This window comes from Ascidiella aspersa, chromosome 1 (genome assembly GCF_963924565.1).
Source record: "Ascidiella aspersa chromosome 1, kaAscAspe10.2, whole genome shotgun sequence".
Classification (NCBI taxonomy): domain Eukaryota; kingdom Metazoa; phylum Chordata; class Ascidiacea; order Phlebobranchia; family Ascidiidae; genus Ascidiella; species Ascidiella aspersa.
Window position 1 is genome coordinate 12,173,730 of NC_139447.1, and position 24,117 is coordinate 12,197,846.

General features: G+C 34.9%; 1 protein-coding gene across 1 annotated transcript; it reads right to left on the bottom strand.

The window, feature by feature from the left end:
* Positions 1–1,456: 1,456 nt before the first annotated feature.
* Positions 1,457–23,169, bottom strand: LOC146167546 (uncharacterized). Its single transcript, XM_083385998.1, has 32 exons — positions 23,059–23,169; positions 21,805–21,888; positions 20,659–20,772; positions 19,485–19,650; positions 18,746–18,899; positions 17,956–18,124; positions 17,602–17,697; positions 17,080–17,239; positions 16,618–16,754; positions 16,266–16,405; positions 15,131–15,296; positions 14,292–14,393; positions 13,760–13,933; positions 13,202–13,377; positions 12,668–12,758; positions 12,256–12,327; positions 12,017–12,098; positions 11,565–11,784; positions 10,844–10,932; positions 9,760–9,866; positions 8,847–9,028; positions 7,827–8,005; positions 7,101–7,228; positions 6,868–6,933; positions 6,180–6,280; positions 5,760–5,863; positions 5,136–5,273; positions 4,399–4,506; positions 4,213–4,283; positions 3,887–3,961; positions 3,219–3,392; positions 1,457–2,504 (listed from the first exon to the last, which is right to left on the bottom strand). The coding sequence occupies exons 1-32, from the start codon at positions 23,125–23,127 to the stop codon at positions 2,442–2,444; spliced, it is 3,957 nt and encodes a 1,318-aa protein (XP_083242124.1). The 5' UTR covers positions 23,128–23,169; the 3' UTR covers positions 1,457–2,441.
* Between the last annotated feature and the right edge of the window lie 948 nt (positions 23,170–24,117).

Consider the following 24,117-nt stretch of genomic DNA (forward strand, 5'->3'; position numbering starts at 1 on the left):
TTAACATATTTTATGTGTACACCGAAAGCATTTGGTAGATCAACTGAATTAGTCAAACAAGATGCAAGGAAGGTAGGCTAAAAAAACAGACCTGTGGTCGACCCCTGGGCATACTGGTACCATCGCTCATATCAACTGAGCTGCTACACAGGCTCAGAGGGGGTGCACATTAAGAACTACCATGACAACATTGCTTGCTGCACCCTGTGTAATACAAGATCACACAGCCGTTGTACACGTATGACCCATATACTTATGTTTCTTTCACATTTTATGTGGTAAGACTTGAAATTGTTGGGGTATAAACAATGGTTAACATACAAAATTTTGTGATTACTATCCAAAGAAGTATAAAGTTGTAAATCTTAGTATCCCCGACTTCATGTATGAAACTTTTGTAACAGGTCTTTTGATATGATACCTAATTTTAGTTTAATATTTCTTTCTGCTGCTAACTAAAAAGTTGTATAACATTTTGGGTCACACCTTAGAAAACTTCAAGTGTTTTGTTGAAACATGTTGTCTGGTGTCCCCTTTGCTCCTAATAACTGAAATGATGAATGGCAAATTTTAAGCAACTAAAATTTTATAAATAAGAAATCAACCTAATAATATATTTTATTAAGATTTTGTGGATTTTAGTTTACTAGTGGTGCAAAAAAAACGTTTTTTTACCTGGTGAGAAAAAAAAATGTATTCTTGGATTTCCCTTGAACTATCAAATTTGTGAAGTTTTTTTTTACCGTTGTTTAAACAAGGAATTAGTTTGATAAATTTTTGGGCTCGTCAGTGTATTATATTGATCAACGCTAAAAGCACATTAGAGGGGCACTTCTAAAGAAATATATAATTTTTTCTAACAATTCAAGTGGGACAGGTACGATTTAATTAGCAATAACAACTATTTTTTTAAAATAAGTTTTTTAAGCCCTTGCAATTAATTTACACAATTGTCATTTTAGTTAATTGAAACAAAAAAGTACGTGGCTCTCTAAATGTCAACTATTAATTTACACCAAACTTGTATTACACTATCACTAGATTAACCCTCCTCATACTAGATATAAAAATGAAGTATCCAATGGTGATCTATCCCCAGAATTATGCAACCCTCCCATACTTCACAAACCCGTCACTGTTAAATTGTTAAACCAAGGAGACTCAGTCCACATTGTTAAACAACACGTAGTTGATTGATATTTTGTGGACACAGCGTATCGAACTACACATTTAATCATAGGCTGCCTACATTCACAGTAAGACTCTTCATAACATATTAGGAGTCTATATTTAGTGAAAGTTACTAATTTCCTAAGAGCTCGTAAAAAGCAATTCTTTGCAGCTATGCTAGCCCACGCAAGCTCCTATTTTTTAGGATTGCCAACTTCAAGTAGAGAGACCAGGTTGTTTTGTTTCCCTTTGGCTTGTATTGGAAGTCCAAATCAGCAGTCCGATATACATGTCGCATTTTATGTTCATTTACGGTAGCAATCGAAAATACAAAGAAGTTGGCAAAGCCGCCCAAACTACACATGGATGCCACAATGGAACTTTACCTTAAGCGTTGAAGTTGTTTCTTTCAACAAAGAAACAAAACGACAAGCTTCCGTTTTAACTAAAGGGAATCTAATGAAGTTAATCAATGGAAATAGCCTTAGAACAGCCGAAAGCAAACCCCTATACACAATATTCATATAAACAACAAAAGCATGGAAATACAGTTGGGTTTCGACCAAAATGTGGTGAACTTGTGCAGAAGGACGCTTAACCCAGAGAAATTGTTCACCATTTTGTATGACAAACGGTCTTGAACTTAATTAATTTACTTCGGATATTATTGGACTGTGATTGTGACATATTTGTACAACCATCTCTACACGCTCTTTGTAGAGCAGTCTTGAATAAAACCAAACTAGGAATAGGATTCGGAGCAACAAAGGGCGTACAAAAATATTTGGTTGCTTTCAAAGCGTCTTTTTTGAGTGTAGAAAAAGTAGTTATTTGAGACGCGTGGTGCGCATTTGGAACGGTTGCGTTCTTTGGGATAAGAGTCATATTTATTCAACAGCTAAATGTTGAAGCCGATTGACAAGGAGTGCAAGTCGTCGTACGTAAATTCAGTGATGTCGGCGCTGAAGTTAGGGGAGGGGAAATCGCACCCCAGCCTCTTTCCTCGAATGCAGAGAAGGAGAGAAAAAATACAAAAGACAACATACAACACAGTCGTTACTACAAAAAGCAAAAGTAAGAGGATGACAACAGTTTTTTTTACAAAAAAAATCGCGGGTCTGTTGTCGGGGATAGTTGTACAGGGGAACGGGCAAAGTGGTACAGCTTGACGAACTTTTAAACTAAGTAGCTGGTAGCAAGGTAAGGGTGCGACTCGCCGCTTTTGTTAAGGAAAAATACAAAGAAACGGAGACATGTTTGACAGTTGAGATTTAGTTGCCCCAGTATTGGCCGAAGCCGGGTTTCGCGGCGGACTTCCCAATTGGATTTGAATTCTGAAAGAAAAAACAAACAAAACATGTCAGATAAAAGAGTCCTACTGCAAAAACGCGAGTGCAAAACCTAATCTGTTACAAGCCTGGTGCGAACACAGCTGTCCAAATAATTACATTTTTAATCTCATAATTTTTATGCGCGAATGAATTGTGCAAAACATATAGTCGGCTTTCAGTCACACCTAATCAGGATTGCCACACTATTTTATAAAAAATTCCAAGACATATCAAGATTTTTCAGAATTTTTTTTTTAATTTTTAAAAACTCTAATGGGATTGTTCGACGCTTTTTGAAATTAATTCGAAACACAACAGTATGAACGTCATTGCTAACACAATTAAAAAAAAGAGTTAATTGATTTTTAGCGGCACTTTCTAAACACATAACTTAAGCTGGACATAAAGGGAATTCAATGACTTTGTGCCCATCCTGTTATTCTAATAACTCAGTTGCGCTCAACGGACAACAAAATTGTTTTTTACCATTGTAAACAAAAGAGGTATCACTGGACGATTAGCGCCAAAAAACTGCACTCGGAATAGTTAAGAAAAAAGAACGTTTTGACAACCTACCCAACTGACTTTCGAAGAAGGATGTTTAAAATAGACAGATAAAAATGCACGCATACTTTTTTAGGCACTAATCTACTTTATTTAAAAATATATCCACGGTGAAGACTGAGGGTGAATTTTTTTTCGGAAAAAAATAGTTACCTGAGCCCTCTGTGAGCCGACGTTCTGGCCGACGTCACCGTGTTGCTGAACGTGAAGATGGTGAGTGGGCAGCATGGCCATGAACGGAGATTGGGTGTAGGGACTCATCGCCGGAGCACCGCCACCAGCGCCCGCCCCACCACTGTTAGCCGCCGCCATCGCCGCTGTCAGTGTCTGCAAGCATTATCGGGTTAAAAATGGCAAATGCCTTGAAACTAATACAAATGTGTGTACATTTCTAACTGGCATCTGCCACCTCGAAAGTAGCACTCTGCATAATGCAAAAGTATCGTTAAAACATCAGCCGGAAATATAGACCATGCTTAGTTTGAATCTCATCACTCGAGATGTCTAACGTAGAATCTCAGGGGATTGTAGAATATTAAGTTTCGAATGTAGAATAACCAATCCACAATGTCGAATCCTAGTATATATTTTTTATTATTTATTCAACTTGTGGCGGCCAATGCTTCAATTACTTGCAAATCATTTTATTTTACTGAACTAACAATATATCCGGGTGTTCGATTTTTAAGTTAATTTATTTAATAAATCTTGAATTTTTGACGAAGCTCGCCTCAACCGATATATCAGTAGCGAGTTTACGACACAGGACATTTTGCTTGCAATGATAAACAAACAGCAGTGGTACCAATCAGCAGTGGTACCTGGTAATTAAACTGAGGAGGGGGCGTGTTCGCGTGGTGATGAAAGGCTGCCGCTTGTTGTTTGTCGAATGCAGACTGAAACAATAAACTTCCTTTTAACAAACCTAAAATTAGAACAGCTTCGATCGATCGCGACCATATCAAGGCCAGAATATTTATTCTCATGGCGCTATTGTACAACATAATGTACATACTGTAAATTATAACTACGAAAGTACCTCTTTTAATTATTTAATACTGTTAAGTTCATTTCTCACTAATACAAATATTTCTTATAAAAGAAAGTGAATTAGATATCATCATTCATAATATTTATAAGAACTTACCACATGGTTTTTATTATATCCTTGTCCTTGCAAGTCATGAAGATTGTTTGCACTGGTAGCGTTAATAGATGCTGCAAACAAACATAAAATATACTTTTAACTATAACCGCTTACAAAAAGGTACAAGAACTTTATATTTTATAATGCCTAAAAATAACAACACGAAATCATATAATGAGCTCTTACCAGTGGAATAAGCGTTGGCGAAACCAGTTCCATGTTGTTGGAATGCAGTCGTTGCGTTTGCGGAGTGCTTACCGCTTTGAGGGACCTGTAACATTAAATAAAATAGAACTAGTTTAAACAAAACACAACTTTTAATCGAACAAAAAATAGAAAGAGGTTGTTGAAAGTTCAGTTAATACTTTTTCCTTGACCATATGTCTAGCACTGTAATTCTAGCAGCGGGCCTGGAAAATATTAATGGGATTTAAGACAATACAATAAAAATGCACTTGCTCACGTTCAATTCGTCGTTATTGAGCTACAGATTACAGTGTCACATCACACAATACATATCTTTAGGATGGCACTAAAACTTTTTTTTCCCTATGTAAGATGTCCAATAATATCAGATCAAAGCTGAGACGTAATTCCAAGTCATAGAGGTTGTTCAAACTTCAGCCCTAATCATTGATCAGCAATGCAAAGCAGTGATTTGAAACGTAAATAATTAAAAATAAGTAAACAAAAACTGACGGTAACCCTAATGCTAAACAGAATTTTGTCTTTTAAACCGAAAAAAAAACTACCTTTCGATGAATCAGCTCATATTTTGCTTGTTTCAGCATACTAATGACGTCATTTGGTATCAGATCGCTAAAGTTTTTATTCAAAGAATTAGGTATTAAAAATTGGCAAGTATTGGACATTCCTATGACATGTATTAGTTCTATAAAATGACAATCACTGGTCTAGTAAACGTTTTGAACTTACAGCAGCTAGCACCGGTGGGTACTGGAAAGCTGCAGCGTTGTAGTAAACATTGGCGTAACCAGGGTAAGCTGCAGGACCAGTGGGAAGGTTCATGAACGGCTGTTGATGCGAACCGGTCTGCGACACTGAATGCATAAAGCAAAACTTAATTAGCACTACAAATTGAACTAGATCCTTTTTAATTATTATGTTCATAATTATTTTTTTTAATTAATAACATTGTGCTCATCAGAAGACTATGTTCGCTTCATTAGAATTCAGTAGAGCGAAAGTCGTAGTACTTCATCACTTGAACAATAAATTAAGCGCAAATTTAGGTATAAGTAGCTCCCGAAAAACATTTTCATTTGTGGGAAGTGCGACGTTTGGATACAGAAAACAAATAACTTCAAAAACGTTTAGTTTTAAAGGAGAAAGTAACGTGTACTGCATTTATTAATATTTTTATTTTTTACTAAAATAGATTTACGACGTTGAAAGAAATACGTTGTTTATTTTATTAAAAATATTTCATTATTTTGCAAGTAACATAAACAGTAAAACACATATATATTTTAAATATGACAGCCATTTTTCTTAGTAAATAAATCAAGTAATAGAAGGTATTGTACCTTTAAGTTGCTGTGCATTGTGTTGTCCGGCAACTTGCTGACTGGAAGCACCCACCATTCCAATCACAGACGTCGGACTTGAAGGCTCTCTGTGACTGAATTTTCTGCATGTTACGTTTTGATGCTTTTAACAAAGCTACACAACCCCGACACTCCGACAGTATAAGGTAGGAGTGCGTTTTTCAGTTACATAACGTCAATTTTGCCCTCGTAATACTTTAAAGAGCTTCAAACATTTGTTGTTAGTTTTCAAATTTTTTGCTCAGCAAATAAATAAGTAAATAATAGGACGAGTTTTTAAAGTAAAATATCTGCCATGTTGTATTTGCTGTATTTGTGAAGTAAAGCTCATTTTACTAAACGACGCGTATTCTTTTATGCATCACTAAATGGTTTGCAAATTTTAAGTATAATTTTTACCCTTGGTTAGTTGTGCTGGCGCTTGATTCCCGATTGGCAGAGTTTGCTGTCACAGCTTGGTTGTTCGAATTGTGGAAGGAGGACATGTCATAGTAGTTTTGCTGTTAAAGAGAAACCTAATTTTAAAACAAAGCATTTCTGTCGAACAATCCCAATTCCCTACTGTAATAAACGGACTCCAGCCATAAGACTGAAATAAGAACAACATTAACATTGAAAAAAAAACACTTCGGAATAAAAACAGAAGAGGAATAATACCTAATAATCGTAGAACCGTCTAAATCAGAATAAGACCTAAATTGTCAGAATCATGCCAATACAACCACCCCTAAGTACATCACTAACTCCGCTAAGAATTTTAACCTCAACCCAACTTCTAACCCCTGTCACCACCCCTTATTCCGACAGGTTTAGGTCTTATTCATACGATTTATATACTATTCTGTCGTGGACATTACAGCGAATTTGGCTTTATTAGGTCTTTGGTCTTAATGTTATGGTTTTACACATTATTCTGCTTTAGATGTGTGCTCCCTAATACAGTTAGTAACATACTTTTTTACACCGGATATATTTATCTATGTGTATTTTACAGTAGTCAAAATCCCAAAAAGTTTCTTATTTTCGAATATACAACTCCCTGAAATAACAGTTATAGTTATAAAAAAGCATTAACTGTCAGGCATACCATTGGGTTGACCACTCTTGACTGTACAGCCATCAGCGACTCTGGGTAACCATACAATGCTTCTGGCTGAAATGCAATAAAATAGTATGAAAGTTCACATATTAAGAAGCCCACTGCAATAGTCTCAGAATTAACCGATTTGATTATTTTCCCTAATAACAACTATTAATCTAAATCGGCTGTCACCTGGAACGTTTAATATATACAAGTACTATGATAAACATTTAGCTTACAGCATAGGCCGCCATCAAGCCACCAGGTGCCATTGGAATTGTGTATTGACTCGGCAGAAGCGGAGGTACACCAAGCGGAAGATTAGGAGGTCCAGGTTTGGTTGACGTCATGTTCACCGACGTCTTGGCTGAAAATTTTGTATTGAGTTCAGTCATCGTTTCAAAGCAGAATAAAAACTATTAACAACACCAAACATAAATTCCAAGTAAATAATTTTAAGGAAAACTAGCAGACATTTATTTAAGGAATATTTAAAGACCAATGGTTTACCAATATAAGTCATTAGTGATTTGACTACTGATTTTTTTAAACACTGCAGGACTTCTTAAATAAATGCCAACACGCTATCAAAGTTTCTAAAATGTGTTGACTTAATTCTACAAACAGTATTATGAGTTAAGCAGGGATGGATCCCTTCATTTTGTTTGAGAGGACGTGGTAAAACCGTGACGCCATAAGATGAGTCTTGTGGGCAAATATGCATCGTAAGTACATTTAAGGGTTAGGTGAAAAAATCTATCGCAGCTTAAAAGGTAGCAAACAGATTTAAGGTGCACAGCATTTTAAGTACACAAAAATTAACACCGGGCAATGCAAATTCTAAATTTATAAAAAAACAATTTTTTTGAATAGGCAGCCACATGCGGCTCGCGAGGTGCGATTTGGCCGACCCTGTCCTAGTTATTTAAAAAAACAAGCCAAGCTAAAAAAAAAAAAACTTGTACCTGCAGTGCCAGCTCCCAGAGAGGATGCGATCATGGAGGATACAGTGGAGGAGGGTTGCTGGTGGTTATGATGGAGTCCTGCGGATGAATAGAGGTCGGCCGCAGCAAGGTGCTTGTTTACTGGTGGTGAGCTTATCGTCGGAGCGACGGCAGATTGGGAAGAGGCCTGTGGCGAAGCACTAGAAAACAATCGTTGGATATCTTCAGATTCCTCACAGTATTTATTATTCGCGGGGAATATTCCACTATTATATATTTGAAAAATATATATATTGGTTTTGTCTAGGACAGGGGTTGGCAAATATTAGGTAACAAACAAAATTTTTGGTAATGTATATTCTAAAAGGAAAGCCAAGTAAAATGTTCAGCTGACAAACAGGTCTAGTACCCATAATGACATATGCTGCCAACCTAAACTACTAAAAATTGCAACTTATTTGCTGGCAAAATCTTATTTTGCTTCCTAATAAGTTTTATTCCCTCACAGCAGAGCCAAAGCGCAATAAGAACTATGCACCAGAGAAATAAAAAAAGTTTCCACGAGAAAAAAAAAAATTGAGTCAAAATCCAGCCAGAGTTTGTTTAATTCGGTTTTCCGCCTAAGACTCCATAGCCATGTATTCAACCCATTCCATAACCAAAATAGTGTAGCTGTAGAGTGTAGAGCAATCCACTTGTACAAGTTTTGTACAACTCGCCCACCTACATACTGTACTGTAGGTCAGGAGGATAACATTCCACCCTTTGCTATGTCACCTAAAGTTACAATTTATAGTAAGTGGTTTTATCAGTTCAGAACTTGCTACTGTGCATGTCTGAGTCGGGATTCAGGTTGTCTCGAGTAGTATAGAGCATTTTTGCATAAAGCGCATTTATTCTTATGAGTTATGACAATACCGATAAAGCCTAAGTGGCTCTATCAAAATTACTCATTAATGTATTTCTATTGACTGCATCTATTCTCATCACATTTTTGATGGAGTTGATACTCCAACGACATGTAGAAAAATTTCTACAAACCTGTATTGCAGGTGCATGTTCATTGACCCATAATTGCCGGAGCCTGCGGTGCCAGCATTAGTCCCAGGGATGTTCAGCGGTGCTGCCTGCCCCTGTGATTGACTCCCACTTGAATGGGGGGTAATATGCGCTTGACCAAGACCACTCGTCAAAGATGAGATTGCAGATGTAACAGAACCAGACTGCAAATAGCAAAACCAGCTCGATCAACAGTTTTACAAAGATTAAACAAAATTAACTTATTTTTTTAGCAAGCATGGTGTTGTATGGTTGTTTCTCAACTCGCTCCTCTCTTGGCCCTGTATAGCTCAGTTGGTAGAGCAACAATCCCGGTATGGAGGCCGTGAGTTGGAATCTCACTGGAGGCTAGTTGTTTGTCTAGCCTGCCCTACTTGTATCATTGATCAACAGATTTCGAAGTCTACAAAGGCTTTTGTTGTACTAATTTTTTAAGTAGGTTAAGATTGTCTTAAAGCAGCGCTTCTTATCATGTGAGCCGTGGAAGGTTGCCAGGTGTGTCATGGGCAGAAAGAGGAAACATTTTAATATATAAATCATACATTTTTTACTTTCGTTATTGACATTTCTCATTGATCCCACATTACTTAACTATAAAAGTATAAAGCCACTAAACAAAAAAATTGCAGGCATTTCAAGTGAAATACCAGTTTACCCAAACAATTACAAAAAAAGTTGAGAAAAGATAGTCTTAGAGACCTGCACAGAGCAAAACCAGCTCAGTTTATTAGTTGCAAATAGATTAAAAACTTCACTTAACTATTATATATGATAAGATTGTCTTAGATAGACATGATAGAAAGCTAAAGTACACTGTACAATACAAGACCCTCAAAACCGGTTTGCTTTTACATAAAACAGGTTCGAAAAATAGTAAAGTTCAGCTTGAACTCACAGAATGATCGTCTTTAGATGGAGTTACAGACATATGAGCTGGCATTGGCGAACCCTGCATACTTCCCTGCAGACTCGACGTTGGCACAGGAGAACGTAGGCTGCGGCCTATAGGAACATATAGAATTCAGATTTTCCAGTGTAAACGAGTAATCCCCGATGACAGTGGTATATACACCATCGCTAGTGCATACAAACAATAGGCAACTCACAAAAGCAATATAAAAAGTAATGGTTATTAAACAATATTGATTCAACTTTACTGTTTTAGTTTTTCTGTCACATGAATGCCACTGTTTTACAACCTTCTCTGTGGACTAACATGAATTGCAGAAAAAACTCAAATATGTATTAATAAAATTAATACGAGGGGCATCACAATTTTTGAAATACATAATTGTGAAATGGATGTAGTCTGACATCACTTGAAATCAACTAGTATACAGTATTAAAGTTAACTAGGCCAAACCTAATTGTTCAAAAAGTATACATAGATACCCAACCAACTCTATTATTTTTTTAAAGTAGAAATTAATTTTTAGTCTTTTTTATGAATGGGTGGTTGCTATAAACCTTGTTAAGCAATATGCAGAGTAAATTTAGGTAAAAAGTAACAGCTTTGTAATAAAAAGCAGAAAACATAATGGTTGGAGGTTTAAATAAGTCATAAAAAATAGCAAACCTAAATAGACAAAGTTAAAGTTGCGCATATGTTTGAAATAACTCTTTAGTCAGTTTGAAATGTCAGATATGAAATGTTGTTGATTGGTAAAAACACAAGTGTTTACACAGTGTACTGCTTTATTGGCTTTAATACTTCTTCTGCAACAAGACATACTCTTTAACAAATTTAGAAACAGGGATTAACTAAAATGAATTGATGACATATGACATTGTAAATGGGTCAGATCTCTAAGGAGTGGCAAAGAAATCAATAATAAACAAGATAATAGCTCATGACAAGATGTGTTAAAGATGACATGATTGTTAAGCAAAACTCACTTCAAGCCTCAATAAATATATAATTAGACAATTTTTTTTCCGCATTGAATAAGGAAAACTTTATAAAAAAATAAAGTTGTTACCTGCAGAGTTTGAAAGATCAGAACCAAGTTGTTGTTGTGCTTGAGCATGCGAGGCCGTTGCATAAAATGAATGACCTTTAGTACCAAGACTGGAAAACAACAGTTAACATATTTTAAATTTTGTTCAACATTTTTTTAAGTGTTAAATGTAAAAAAGGGATACATGCCTGTCTATCTATTGAGATTGTTCTAATTTGTTGTGTTATGCAACTAAAATCGAAAATCACCATCTACCAACTGATTATATCGCTAACATGTAATTCTGTTTCTCATTGCAATTATCATAGTATGTTGTTTAAATGTGTGACAGAAAACTACAGACTGCATTAACTCGCACACAGTCTGCCCTGTAACATCACAACATAATTTAGCACCAGGTAATGAATTGCCCACCATAGAAAAGGTGAACAACAGACTAGTGTTGAAGTTTTGGTGCAATGTATCTACAAAATATATTTGAAACTGTAAAGTGGTGGTATATGAGTATAACGGACAGAACAAATCATTAATAAGAGTCATTAACCAGACTAGCTGATCACGATACAATATTTGTTTTTACCAAACTTCCCTTAAAAGTTTCCAAACTTTATATGGAACAAGTTCTGAAGAGGTAGTAGTGTAATACTGAATAATAAACGAGTGACTCGAATTGGTAAGATATAGGCATTTTTAAGGATTATCAGACTTTCTGATAAAAAACAATACCTCATCACAAAATTACCTTGAAGGATCAATTGCTGTTTCCGCTGACAGTCCAGTAAGAGATATATTTCCACTCGGACCAATTCGGGCAGAACCATATGAAGATGTCAGGTCCTGGGCTTGTTGGGGGGCACCGGACATGGAACCACCTAGGCCAGTGGCAGAGGAACCAGAAGAAGACAAGGAACTGGGATGGGGGAGACCAGGGGGGCCACGGAGGGGTTCTGACGATTTAGGAGCTGCAAAACACATGTAAAATTATGGTTCAATATGTGGAATATTTAAAGAAAGTAATATATTATATAGTTTGGTAAAATAATAAATGTTATGAAGAAAAGAATACTTAAGAAAAAAAATACTAAAAACCAAAAAATTAGTTCGTTTTATAAGTTTCATGTTTAGTTTTCTGAATCAGATTGGTTAGTAAAAAATAGTTTGTTATAGGACTGCTTAATCTGCCAGTAATCTTACCATCAGGGAATCTTTGGGAAGCATGAAGTGAGGTAGGTTCATTTGCCTGTTGGTGAGACAAAGAGTCAGCCGTTCCACCCAACTGCATGTCAGAATAAGTGAAAAACAATCTTCCGAAAAGGTTTTAATTTTATATTTAATTAGGTTTAGAATGGAAGTTGTTAATTTTGCATGGAGTGAGTTGGCTTATTATTACAAGGTAGTCAATTTTTGAAGAAGTAAAAACACAAACATCTTACTTGGCCACCAGGTTGAGTAAAGTCACTTTGCAGACTTTGGTAGCTTGACCTTTGAATGGAACGGGCTTCAGTCTGTAGACAATTAGAAAACGTTTGAAAATTTCTAAGCAATAAAATGTATGATTTCGTTGAGTTTCAAATAGAGCATTCATTGTTGAGTAATTATTTCAAATAAATAACAAGTAAAGATACAAGTGCATATTAAAACGTCTTTTTCAAAGTTGATGTTGATTTACTTGACCTATTAGGCTTTGACATTAATTTTCAAGCCAAAAAGTGAAGAGTTTTTCAAAAAATAAAACAAAAATACCTTTTGAAAATTGTCATTGATTAATAAATATATAGGACTTGATAAATATGCCCAATTACTGTTCACTTAAAAAAACTATTTCTGGACATACAAAAACAATACCTGTTGACCGGGAATCTGGCCAGTAAACATGGAGGGTTCAGCCATTGAGCCAGGTGGAAGGTGGTTCATCAGACCTTGCGTTGTTACAGCACTAAAAAATATACATTTATCTTATAAAAATCTTCAACGCACATAAAAATACAGTATTTCATTTTCATGAAGAAATAAAATGAAGGGGGGAGAACAGTGAGTGATACTTACAAAAATATATCATTTAGAAATGTCCAGGAATGTATACAATTATTTTAGGAATGGTTTAAAGCAGTGCTTCGTAACCTTTTAAAAAAATTTAATCCTAACATGGAAACAAAGCCTTAATAGTGCCACCGGGGTATGCCGAAATTTAGGAAAAATCTAACACCTATTGCGTAAAAATGCACCGAATTGCATTTTCAGGTTGTAGCTTCTATTTGCCCAAATCAAAATTGAAAAGCATCAGTAAAAAGTTCACAGCCCACCTGAAACTATTTTGCAACCCACGAAGAAGCGCTGGTATAAATAAATAACATTTGAATAAGTTTAACTTCAGCCCACCTGTTGCTGAACAAACTGCTCTGTGTCACACCGGTGGATGGCTTCGATGGTGGAGTGCTTCCAAATTCTTGGGCGGGAATCGCATTGTCATCAATGCCAAATTGAAGATCGAAGTTTGACATTTCATGATAACTATTTCCACTCGACCCGGGCATCTCAACTGCAGCTGCCGGGATCTGTGAAGCATACTGTTGTTTACATAGATATCACACTAACTGGATGTTGCTTGTAGGCTAAATAATTTACGTCTTTCTTGGTTGGTTTACATGTAGTAAAAGCATAAGCTGTGGAATAAATATATTTAGGGCTCAAGAGTACATTTAAATTAATTCTTTACTAACCAATAATGTTTGTGGCAACACAATATAAGTGCTTAGTTAATGTAAAAATGTGTGATATAATCTAAATATGTTAAAAGTCCAAAACTAACAGCAGGTCTGGCACCTTTCAAAAAAATAGGCTTTTTCTGTATTTTAAATGAAATATTAAAATTCCTAATATTCTGTACAACACATTAGAAGATTATATTACTAAACATTGAGGATTTTATACCTTTACCTTTGAATAGGTAGAAGGTTGCTTCCTTCGTTGTGGTTTTGGTTGTCGCATTGTAAGTGGTGCACCAAACGAAAGGGTTTCTTGACTCAATGGAGGGGTAAGTCTTGAACCGGTGGTCGGTGTTCCAGAACCAGGAGCATCACCATGTTGAGTGTTAACATGTGAAAGGCCAAGCTGAGAAATATTCAGAATGTTAATTAAACTTTTGGTATAAACAAACTAAAATCGTCTTTATTCAACAATCAACATATTGCAACACTCCACTATAAAGTAATTTCCTGATCTGTGTTTCAGGTATAGCTTACATTCATGATAGTTATTGTCTCTTATTCACTATACTTAATACAACATCAAAATGTAACTGGACTTTATAGTATTTCTGATATTTGCGTTTATATAAATCTTTTTTGTATTTTCTTTGTGTTTGCCGTTTTTAATAAAATTGTTGCAAATCTTTTTTAATCTTTATGGTTCGTTTGGATATTTATACAAACATTGTTTGGCAGTATAACAGCATTTCTTTCAAACTTACAGATGCCTTGACGGCTTGTGTTGCTTCTCGCTGTTGTGTTTGAGAAAAGTTGTTATAATCGGAACCAAGGCCACCAGATGAGTTATTTTGTTGTGTTGTGCTCTGAATCAAAACATATTTCATAGCTTTTTAGATAACTCGACCTGACCCAAACATAATACTCTACAAATCTTTAGCTATTTTTGCGATAAAACACTTAAGCAGTATATATGTATGCCTTGTTCTTCATTTGAAAACTATTTTTTTACTATTAAAACACAAAGTAAAAAAAAAGTTTGTGCCGCCAAGTAAAAAATAGCACTAAAAATGACATTGATTGTTGTCCAACGCAAAGGTTTAGCTAGGAGGCATATTTTGGTGTGGAATATAAATGCTAGGTTGATTGACAGCCTAAATAGGGTAATTACATTTAGGCAAATTTGACATTCTGTTTTAAATTACAACTGTGGTGTGGCTATAACGATATATCAATGTGCGCCTATTAGAAACAAACTGTTGGGAAATGTGCTGTGTTTTACAGACACAGCTAAAAGTTTCTTGTGAACAGTTACTGCTAAATATAATAAATTAAAGTTGAGTGGGAGATTTCCAAAGACAATATAGTGCCAAAACAACACTTTTTGGTGTTTTGTAGGATTCTGTAACACTGGAATTAAAGTTTCAGAGATTGCTTTTACCATTGAAGTAAATAATCGACTTAATAAACCAAATATTACAACATACATGCCCTCTCATAAATATGAAATCACACCTTTGTAAACTTGAGATGTAGTCAAATATACTTGTTCCAGGTTAACAACACAACACAAGTTTTACATGTAAAAGTACACAGAACTTACTGGTTTCAGTGGTGTGAACGCAGATTTATTCAAGCCAGGTATTTGACCAAGCATTCCAGACTGAATGGGCTCCTCGGTCGTTTTAAACTGCTCTGCAAATGAACCAAGCAGGGAAGAGCCATTTCGCTCAGCTGATTCCAGCTTCCCATTAAACTGGGAGTAGGGCCTGTGAACAATAAAAAAATGTTAAAACATCACAGGACAATTGACAACACAGTTCACCATTGAAAATAAGAACGGTGTAATCCTATAAATAAAGGACATATACATTATGTGATTTTATTTGTAATAACAGTAAAACATGATTCACACAAAAGCATTTCCAAGCAAACAAATTCTTTATTGATTATTAAATTGGATTACTTGTGCTTTGAAAAGTTTGGTAAATCTAGTTTAACCTTTGCAATGACCTTTTATTCACATACTTAATTCCTAATTTTACAAAGCAGCTTCTATATAATAAAAAACAGTTAATCCTGTTTATTTTATATGGCACGTCACCTATGTGCTTAAAGGGCAATTCAAAATATAAACTAAACAAAAAGATAAAATTTAACTTTTAATTATACCATGTTCTGTTAACTGGCCTAGTTTTAAGGAACTCAACATCACTAGGATACATGATAGTCCAACTCATTTGCATAGAAGTAGGACACACGTCATTGGACTATCAGGTTGCATTATTGGGTACAGTTTAGATTTTGGTTTATATAGAGAAAAAAATCATAATTTTGAGGACCGCTGTGAGTTGACCCGGCAATGAAATAAAAACATGTTTTGTGATTTAAAAATTTTGCAGCAATTTTGTTTTTGTTTTGTGAGCATGTTTTTTTACTATGTTAAAATGCATTGTGATCTAACATTGTTTGTTATTGCTATGTCTGTTTTCGAAAATATGATGATATTATTGTTTATGTTTCGCTGAACTGATTTTGAGCAGAATACTATTTTTACGGAAAATTCCAAATAGAGTTAACCTTTTTTAAGTTTTACATACAACTAATGATCAGAATATTAATTTGTCCTAAAATGTAAACAGTTTTTAAAATGTTATTTGGTTACAGCCTTTGGTTGATAGATACAAATTAACATTATCTTTATCAATAAGAATTGACAAGGTTCTTTTGGCACTTACGTTTCCGAACTCTGCGTAGTGCCATAATGACCAATGGTGCCAGGGTTGTTGGAAGTATTTGTCGTCTCATAGGAACCAAACAAACGTGACGAGGGTTCCAAATCACTTGCCTGCTTGTTCTCACTAAACAACGAGCTTGACTGAAAATAAAAACAAAAAAACAAAGAAAGTTCAAAACAGGGCATTTGTTCTTGAAATATTAACAAAATATTCAATGGTATAAAAGAAGCTTAGCTTTTGTTACCAAAGCTTTAAGATTACATAAGTCTCTTGAAAAGTTACTAGGTCGGCTAGAATTGAATAGGTCTATCTCATTTGACTGCGATAATTCAGGATTAAAAAAATAACCTACCTGTCCCTGCAGTTGTTGTATAACTGAAGGTGTTGTATGTTGGATTGATTCATTTGAATTGTATCCCAATCCGGTTTGTGTCAGACCACTGTTGTTCAACTGTTGGTTGAAATTGGTGCCACTCTCGTTCGCTGGGGCTTTAAAGCAAAAATTAACCTCATAAGTTAAAAACTGAAAAATTATGCAATTTTGACGAAAGTTTTATTATAAAACTTGAAAATTTCAATATATAGCTTTCAACTTATAGACAAACAAGATTAAACAATATTTAAGCAGTAAACTTTAGTTAATAATATGGGGAAAACATGGTTTGGCAAAACAATGAGGTAACACCTTTGGTTTTTGTAAAATTGTGTAACAATGTGGATATTACAATGTTCAACAGTAAGTTATGTTGGGTAAAATAGTTGTTTTCATACAAGACTAAAAATAGTGAAAAAACACAGTACAAAGGTATGTTACCTGTTTTCTTGTTGAATAGAGCACCAAGATCAATCCTTTCGCCCATTTGAGGAACTGCACCAGGAGGATTTTGTGGTTGGTTTTGGATATGTGTGTGAAGGTTAGCAGTAGTGGGTGGGATCTGGGCATTTTGCGACTGAAACACCTTGGTCTCCGTGAGCTGTTAATGAAGTACATATCGCTGACTTATAAAAAAATACACACCTTGACAGCAAAAGTGTTAAACAAATTTAAGACAGGAGAAATCTTGATGAGCATGTACACATTAAGGAATAGCAACAAAAAACTCAAGACAACTGCAAAATTTGTTAATATTGCTTAACCCCAATTTCTAGCAGTTCCATGTGTTATTTTAGAATAAAGTAATCAACTTCTTAAAGTCTTATGCATTTAGCAATAAGACCAATGACCACATATTCAATACAATGAAATTAATAAATATATCTATATTTAAACAGATTATGATTTACATTTTTTATACATGGATACAATTTGACTAAATTGTAAAATAATTAAACTTACATCATCGGCCCAACTTTCTGTTTCCCAAGGCTGGCTAAAAGAATCAGTTTTCTTTTCGACTTGCTTCTTAGAATCGGCATTTGACCAGGTTCCAACCTTATAGAGAGAAAAAAGTTACATTTCTAAGTACATAAAAAATCTTAGTAGAAAAAAAGCGTTGTAAAACATAAAAGTGGGTAACAAAGTTATATTTGAAAAATAACGCATATATATATATTAGAAAGTAACATTCTTTTAAATAAAAAAGAAGTGTACGTTTTATTGTGATTTATATTGTGCAGAACATTTAAGTAAGTAAATTGTTGTCCAATTTCCTTTTATTTCCGGGATTTTTTATTTTATTGGTTATCGTACCTCCATGCTATCCCAATCATCTTCATCTTGGTCCCATTGTTCATTGGGTGATGCCGAGCTGGGTTCAGTTGGTTTGCTGGTGTAGGTGCCAAAGCCTTCGTCGAGATCTAGGGGTGCACTTTCACCCCCACCATTCTCTTTTGTGTCTGGCCGCTCCCGGTTGAAACGCCTTAAAATGTGATTTGGAAAATATATTGCAGGGCATTCAGTGTACACGTTTTCCCTTAAATTTTATTGACAATAAAAGCAGATTTACTGATCTCTAACACTTGCCAAAATTTTTGTATGGCAAAGGTCTCATTTGCAAATTTCTTTCTCCCTAAATTATATTTATTTTAGAATTTGTAGGACTTTCACAATGTTTGATGTACCTGTTATAATATTTTTTTATAAATGTGCATTGTGCAAGCATCTTTAGTTATAGAATTAAGCAAAAATTGGCCTTCACCTTCACCGTGCAGCTGACTGGAAGGTCCATTGGACCCTTCGCTGCTCCGGCCGTATCGCGCGTGAATTTGTTTTTTGTTATAGCTTACTTGAGTATTTTAATTTAAGCGCTAACGGAAAAATAAACATTACTTACTTACTTACTTACTTCATGTTTTCAAGTTTAACATAATTTGTTACAGATCAACGACTTTTAACAAACATCTATATAAGAACATCTAATTTTTGTTTTAGGCAATTGACAGTCATGCGAGTGGACACCAATCATCAAAGTTTGATCAATACTCCTGGTTTTACAAAAATAACAAAGTGTAATTTCGTATGTTAAACAAACTCAGCCCACCCAAATCTCCTTGGACCCCTTCCAGGCTGCCTTCCTCTGTTCGAGTAGGACCCTCCCCTTCCCCTGCCTCTACGAGGAGCTCCTCCACCTCTGCCACGATCTCGATTGTCGAATGAGCCCCTGCCTTCATCGTCAACAGATCTGTCTGGCTCATCTGGTTTTCCTAGAAATAAAAAAGGATATTCATAACATTGGACATACACAACTTTGCAGTTTGGGACGAACAACAAGCAGAATAAGTGATTAAGGCATGGAATCATGGGGTCATCCTGTTGTCAGCCCTGCTTAGGTAATCCTAAGCAACCATTATTACATACTTAAAATAATATACAAGGGGAGGGCCATATTACTAATATAGCCGGCCTAATCAAGATGGTAGTACAAGCAAAGTCCCAGAAGGGAAATAAATTCAGCATCTAGTGAGGTTAATAACCATATTAAAATATATGCTACTAATTTTGCTAACCCCTATAACGCCATGAAACTTGGTTGACAAATATAATGTATTAATGTTTTATATATTATTACTTTAAGCGTTATTAATATTTATCAAGATTGACATGAGTTCCGACATTGGTTGTTTGGCTCCGCTAAAGTTGTGCCTAATCCACAAAATAATATTTATTTTTAATCTGCATATTTTTGAGCTAGTAATGAACTTGCAGACAACATATACTGAAAAAAATAATTTTCAAAGTAAAAGTATTTTATAACTAACTAAATTTGAGAAGTTTTTTACCTCTTCGTTTGTTTGAGGCTCTTCCCCTTCCTCTCCCTCTAGATTCACTTCGTTCCCATCTGCTTCCACCAGGAGTGGAGTCTTTTGTGTCGTCATCGTACGAGTCCAGGAGTTTTAGTTGTGTATTTTTTCCTTTCTTTCGACCAGCAGTTTCCCATTCTGCACTCTAAAAAGTAAAAATACCAGACATACTTCAAAACCTATCAGTGAATAGAAAAAAACAAACAAATAGCAGTTCTTCTCCATAACTTCATGGGTAGGGCGATTATTTTTTACCTAAAAAGTTAGAAATTTTGACTTAAAAAAAAAATTTTAACATATTTTGACCTAAAAATAATTTATTTTGACAAAATTTTGACCTGTTAAAAAACATTGCTTTAAACATCATATTATGGTTGTTTGAAGTACTAGATTGGTGGTTTGACTCTACCTACAACACGTTTTAGATGTTTTATTGACCAACGGTTGAACACAAATCAGTTTCTTGGAAGGGGTTAAAAAAATAATTGCAGAAAGTTAAGACTGAGAAAAATAATTGCAGAAAGTTAAGACTGAGCATATTATCGATATAAAAAATGGAAAAATTTCACAAGCGAAGACAGCAAATACGGGTCAATTCGTTTGTCCAAATCAAAGATTAACAACTATATAAAGCAAAAACTTCTTGCTCAACCTAGTTCAATAAACTAGGCCTAGGTGGTTAATTTTGCCAGTTCGCGTATACCGTATATATCTCTATATAAACTGTTGCTACCAGGCATGGTAATATAAATCAAAAAACAGCTCCTCTGGTAAGTGTAATTGTTAACCAACGTTTCGGCAACCTATACAACGTTGGTTAACAATTACACTTACCAGAGGAGCTGTTTTTTGATGTATATATGTCTATTAAAAATATACAATATTTTTCTATTTTCGGCAAGTCAAAGGTCGCACTACTCATGAGCTGTGTTGAACACCAAAAATAACAAAAGATAATATTCAACAAAACAACAGTTTTGTTTACAACACTGGCATTAATTGGGACTATAGTTTAAAATCTAGTAAAATGATTTGTAAGGAAGTGCCGTTATTAAATTTTTAAAATACCTTGATAAATAAATAACCAATGTGATTCAGAACATTAGCTATAAAAAAATTGCCAATATGTTTTGTTTTAAAGAACAAGAATCACCTTTTCAAAAGATCCGTTTTCCAAGATCAATTCGATTGCTCTGTTTGTGTCATTGTTTGCATCATAAAGGGCAGTTCTTGCATTATCCTCGCTGGTGCCTGTAACTTCCATCACCTGTTCAAAGTTTGAATAAGATTGAACAGGTTATTCAGAAGGGATTTCTAAAGAGTGTTTTATACAGATACCTAATATTTGGGGAACTAGTATCACAATCTCATACCGGATGAAATCATTATTAAGCTTAAACAAGCAAAATAGGTAAAATTGAAACATTCAAAGTCAATTTTGTCAGGTCATTACACAAAGATTTTCTTTAGCGTTAAGCAGTTTAGTTCAATCTAGTTGTTAACCTACTATTTTTTGATAAATTCACCTTTTAATATTAAATCGACAATTAAATGCAAAGCATGACTGAAGTTCCTATATTATTTGGGATCAGATCAATCACTGATACTGATATTATTGGACATTCCTGAATTGTAGTTTTCTTGCTGTGTGCATGTGATTTATCGTTCACAATTTACACAATACTTGGCTGTCGCATGTCAGTCATTAAAGTTAAACATAAAATCATGACCAGCTAGTACACGGGTTGGAAACCTTTTTCTAGTCGCGGGCCAAAACCAACCCCAGAAAGGTCTCTGCCGTCCGCACGAAAAGTTAATTAGGAATTGTGTTATTAAAGTGTTGGAACAACTTGAATCTGGCAGGCCTTGGATTTTGTGGTACTTGAAAATGTGGTAATTCCATTCAAGGCTGCAGTAAAGTGTTGGCGCGAAGCGCGAAAAAAGCGTTTGCTTGGTTTAAAATTCAAGTTCACATGTTGTCATTCATACTACCAATGAAAACTTGAATAAAACTACTTTGAGGAAACGCGAAAACTTTAATGGTTAATCTTGTTCAGTGTCTGTTAACCATTTGAAGTCCAGGTGTACCTGGCGAGCAAAGCCAGTGCTTTTTTTTTTTTTTTAAATGTTTATAAATCAGCAATCCTTAGTAACTGCTATATATTTTATGTAAACAGTGTTAGACAAAAAAAAAGTTGGATGTAACCTTTTTTTTATTTTCTGAAAAATAGCTACAACTTACAAGAGGTAGGGCCATTTGCACAACATTCCGCAATTCAATATTTAAGAAAACTCAAACCTTTTCAACAAGATGATAATTTTTGTCTTCTTCTTTGGGATTGCCACTCATAATTTGAGCTAGCCGAAGCTGTTCAGCTGTGGCCTTAAAAATAACAAAGCAGTGAAATATTGTGCAACGAATATAAAATAGTAGCACAATACATTGACTACAAAATAAAGTTCTGATATTGATGAAAAAAAAGTTTTTAATTGCAACTGTGGAAAGTATTGCGACTGCACGCGCAAGTTTTTTTCAATCTTTTAAAACTGCACCCCGAAAAAAATCTAAACCGAATCTAGAGCATACGATTACAGTTGAAAAATTATAAAGTGCACCCGAGGTGTACTTTTTTGACATTTGTTGCACCCTGTCACCCTGATTTTTTCGGCCGTGCGACCGCAAGATCTTGTCGAGATCTGCATACTTTCCAGATTGGTTCAATTGAATGCAAATATATAGGCCACTTTTTATTGGTAATTTATTTATTAATTTCAAGAAATAACTGTTTATTTTTTTAAAACAGTAATGAAAATAAATCAAGTTAATTTTAAGGGTAACAACACTAATAAGATTAAGGACCACTGCCCTAAACCAAACATAATTTGTTAATTTATTTGAATACTGGTCTTTTCGAACACAATTGCACCTGAGAAAGAGACATGCCAGATTGGAAACTTTGGATATTGCACGGGGGAGATGTTTTGCAGCTGAAAAAATGCGCGGCTGAAAATAAAATTTCGACTTGAACTTGCGCGGCTGAAACTAAACATCAGGGTACCGAAAGTTGTAAATTGCGAATTTATATTAAACTTACAGGTTTACAGCATTAATAAAATACTTGAATCACTGCGCAATTTCTGTTTGGTGTGCGGGCGCAGGTAAATATTCAAAAAGCTGGATAGTGTAGCATTTAATATGCAATATTACTCGATGTTGCCTAATTTGACGTCACTATGCACGTGACCGTTTCGCAGGGGATTCTATATGATGCATTATATTATATGCGTCTTATAGACTAGCGTTAAAAAATGTTATGCAACTTCAGTATACAGCCCGCCAATTTTTTTTGTGCTTGTTAAGTTTCATACAGAAGTTTGCGCGGCTGAAGTTTTGCGCGTTTGCTCGAGTCGAATTTGCGCGGGTGAACACATTTTCTATAAAATGCGCGGCTGTGACCGCGGCTGAAAGTGGTAGTGCGCGGGGGATAAATCACCCGCGCAGGCCAAACTTTCCAACCTGGGAGACTTGTTATAAATATTTTAGTATTCTTACTTGTGGCTGTTTTTGTCCATTTGCGGACTTGTCCCGTCTTTGTGTTCGCGCAGCAACAACCATTGACATGGTCTAGTTATATACAGACATATATATACACTAGTAAAATTCTTAAAAAAATACAAAAACAAGTAAATAAATTTTAACACATTGTTTTAAATTTAATTAACATAAACATCTATACTAATCATTATCATTATTAAAATAGGATTAGCTTGACCATAAAAGGGCAAGGAACATATTTGGTTTCAAGCAATTTTTTTTTTAATATTTTTGCTAACAATTAAAATAGCGTACAACTATAACATTATACCTAACCCTAATAAAAGCATCGCATTACAAATTACTATACAAATAAAATAGGGCACATTATTTAAAAATTTCAGAAACCTTTATTTAAAATAACCGTAAAGCTCAACAATAGCGACTCTCTTTAAAGTTTTATCTGCCTGACACCTACCGGGCTGAGAGCTATTCATAAATTTAAAAGACTTTGAAGTTAAATATCCAACTTGAGGGAATATTATTGCTATACGCGCGAACTTCCGGCCTGGCGACAATTTAACCTCGCGCCAGTTAACTGAACCCAACTACCAAAACTTTTCAACATTCTTTCTGTCACGCTTCCGTGCCATTCGTTACTTGATTGTCTTCTGTGACACCTAGCGGTTGGTCACGTGACCAACTGAACATGCCTTTGTTGTGAGTCAAGATTTTCCGAGCGAAAACACAACTACATAAAAGGAAAACGAATATCCGTTTCCTTTCCTTCACAAAATACAAAAAATGATCTTTGCTATGATGTAATTTCGCCATTCGGTATAAAAACACCCCCTGTAGTTTGAATCCTGCAATGTAACAAGCTTTTTAACCTGTTTAATTTTATGTTTTGAATTTTTTGTTTGATAACCAACTTTATGGCCAATTTCTCATAACATTAAAGTAACTGCAATATTACTAAAAACTAAAAGTTCGAAATAAACAAATTCCAACAACGGTCATTCTAAAACGGATATGCTTGATTGTGGTGAACTTTGAACCCGTTTGGCGCGAATATCT

Bases quoted from the DNA above. Each gene is read 5' to 3' on its own strand.
- LOC146167546 (XM_083385998.1), bottom strand. From the start codon at position 23,127: ATGTCAATGGTTGTTGCTGCGCGAACACAAAGACGGGACAAGTCCGCA. The intron at 21,889-23,058 runs GTAAGAATACTA...GTTATTTTTAAG, and splicing joins ATGGACAAAAACAGCCACAA to GCCACAGCTGAACAGCTTCG. The intron at 10,933-11,564 runs GTAATTTTGTGA...GTTGTTTTCCAG, and splicing joins ACAGCAATTGATCCTTCAAG to TCTTGGTACTAAAGGTCATT.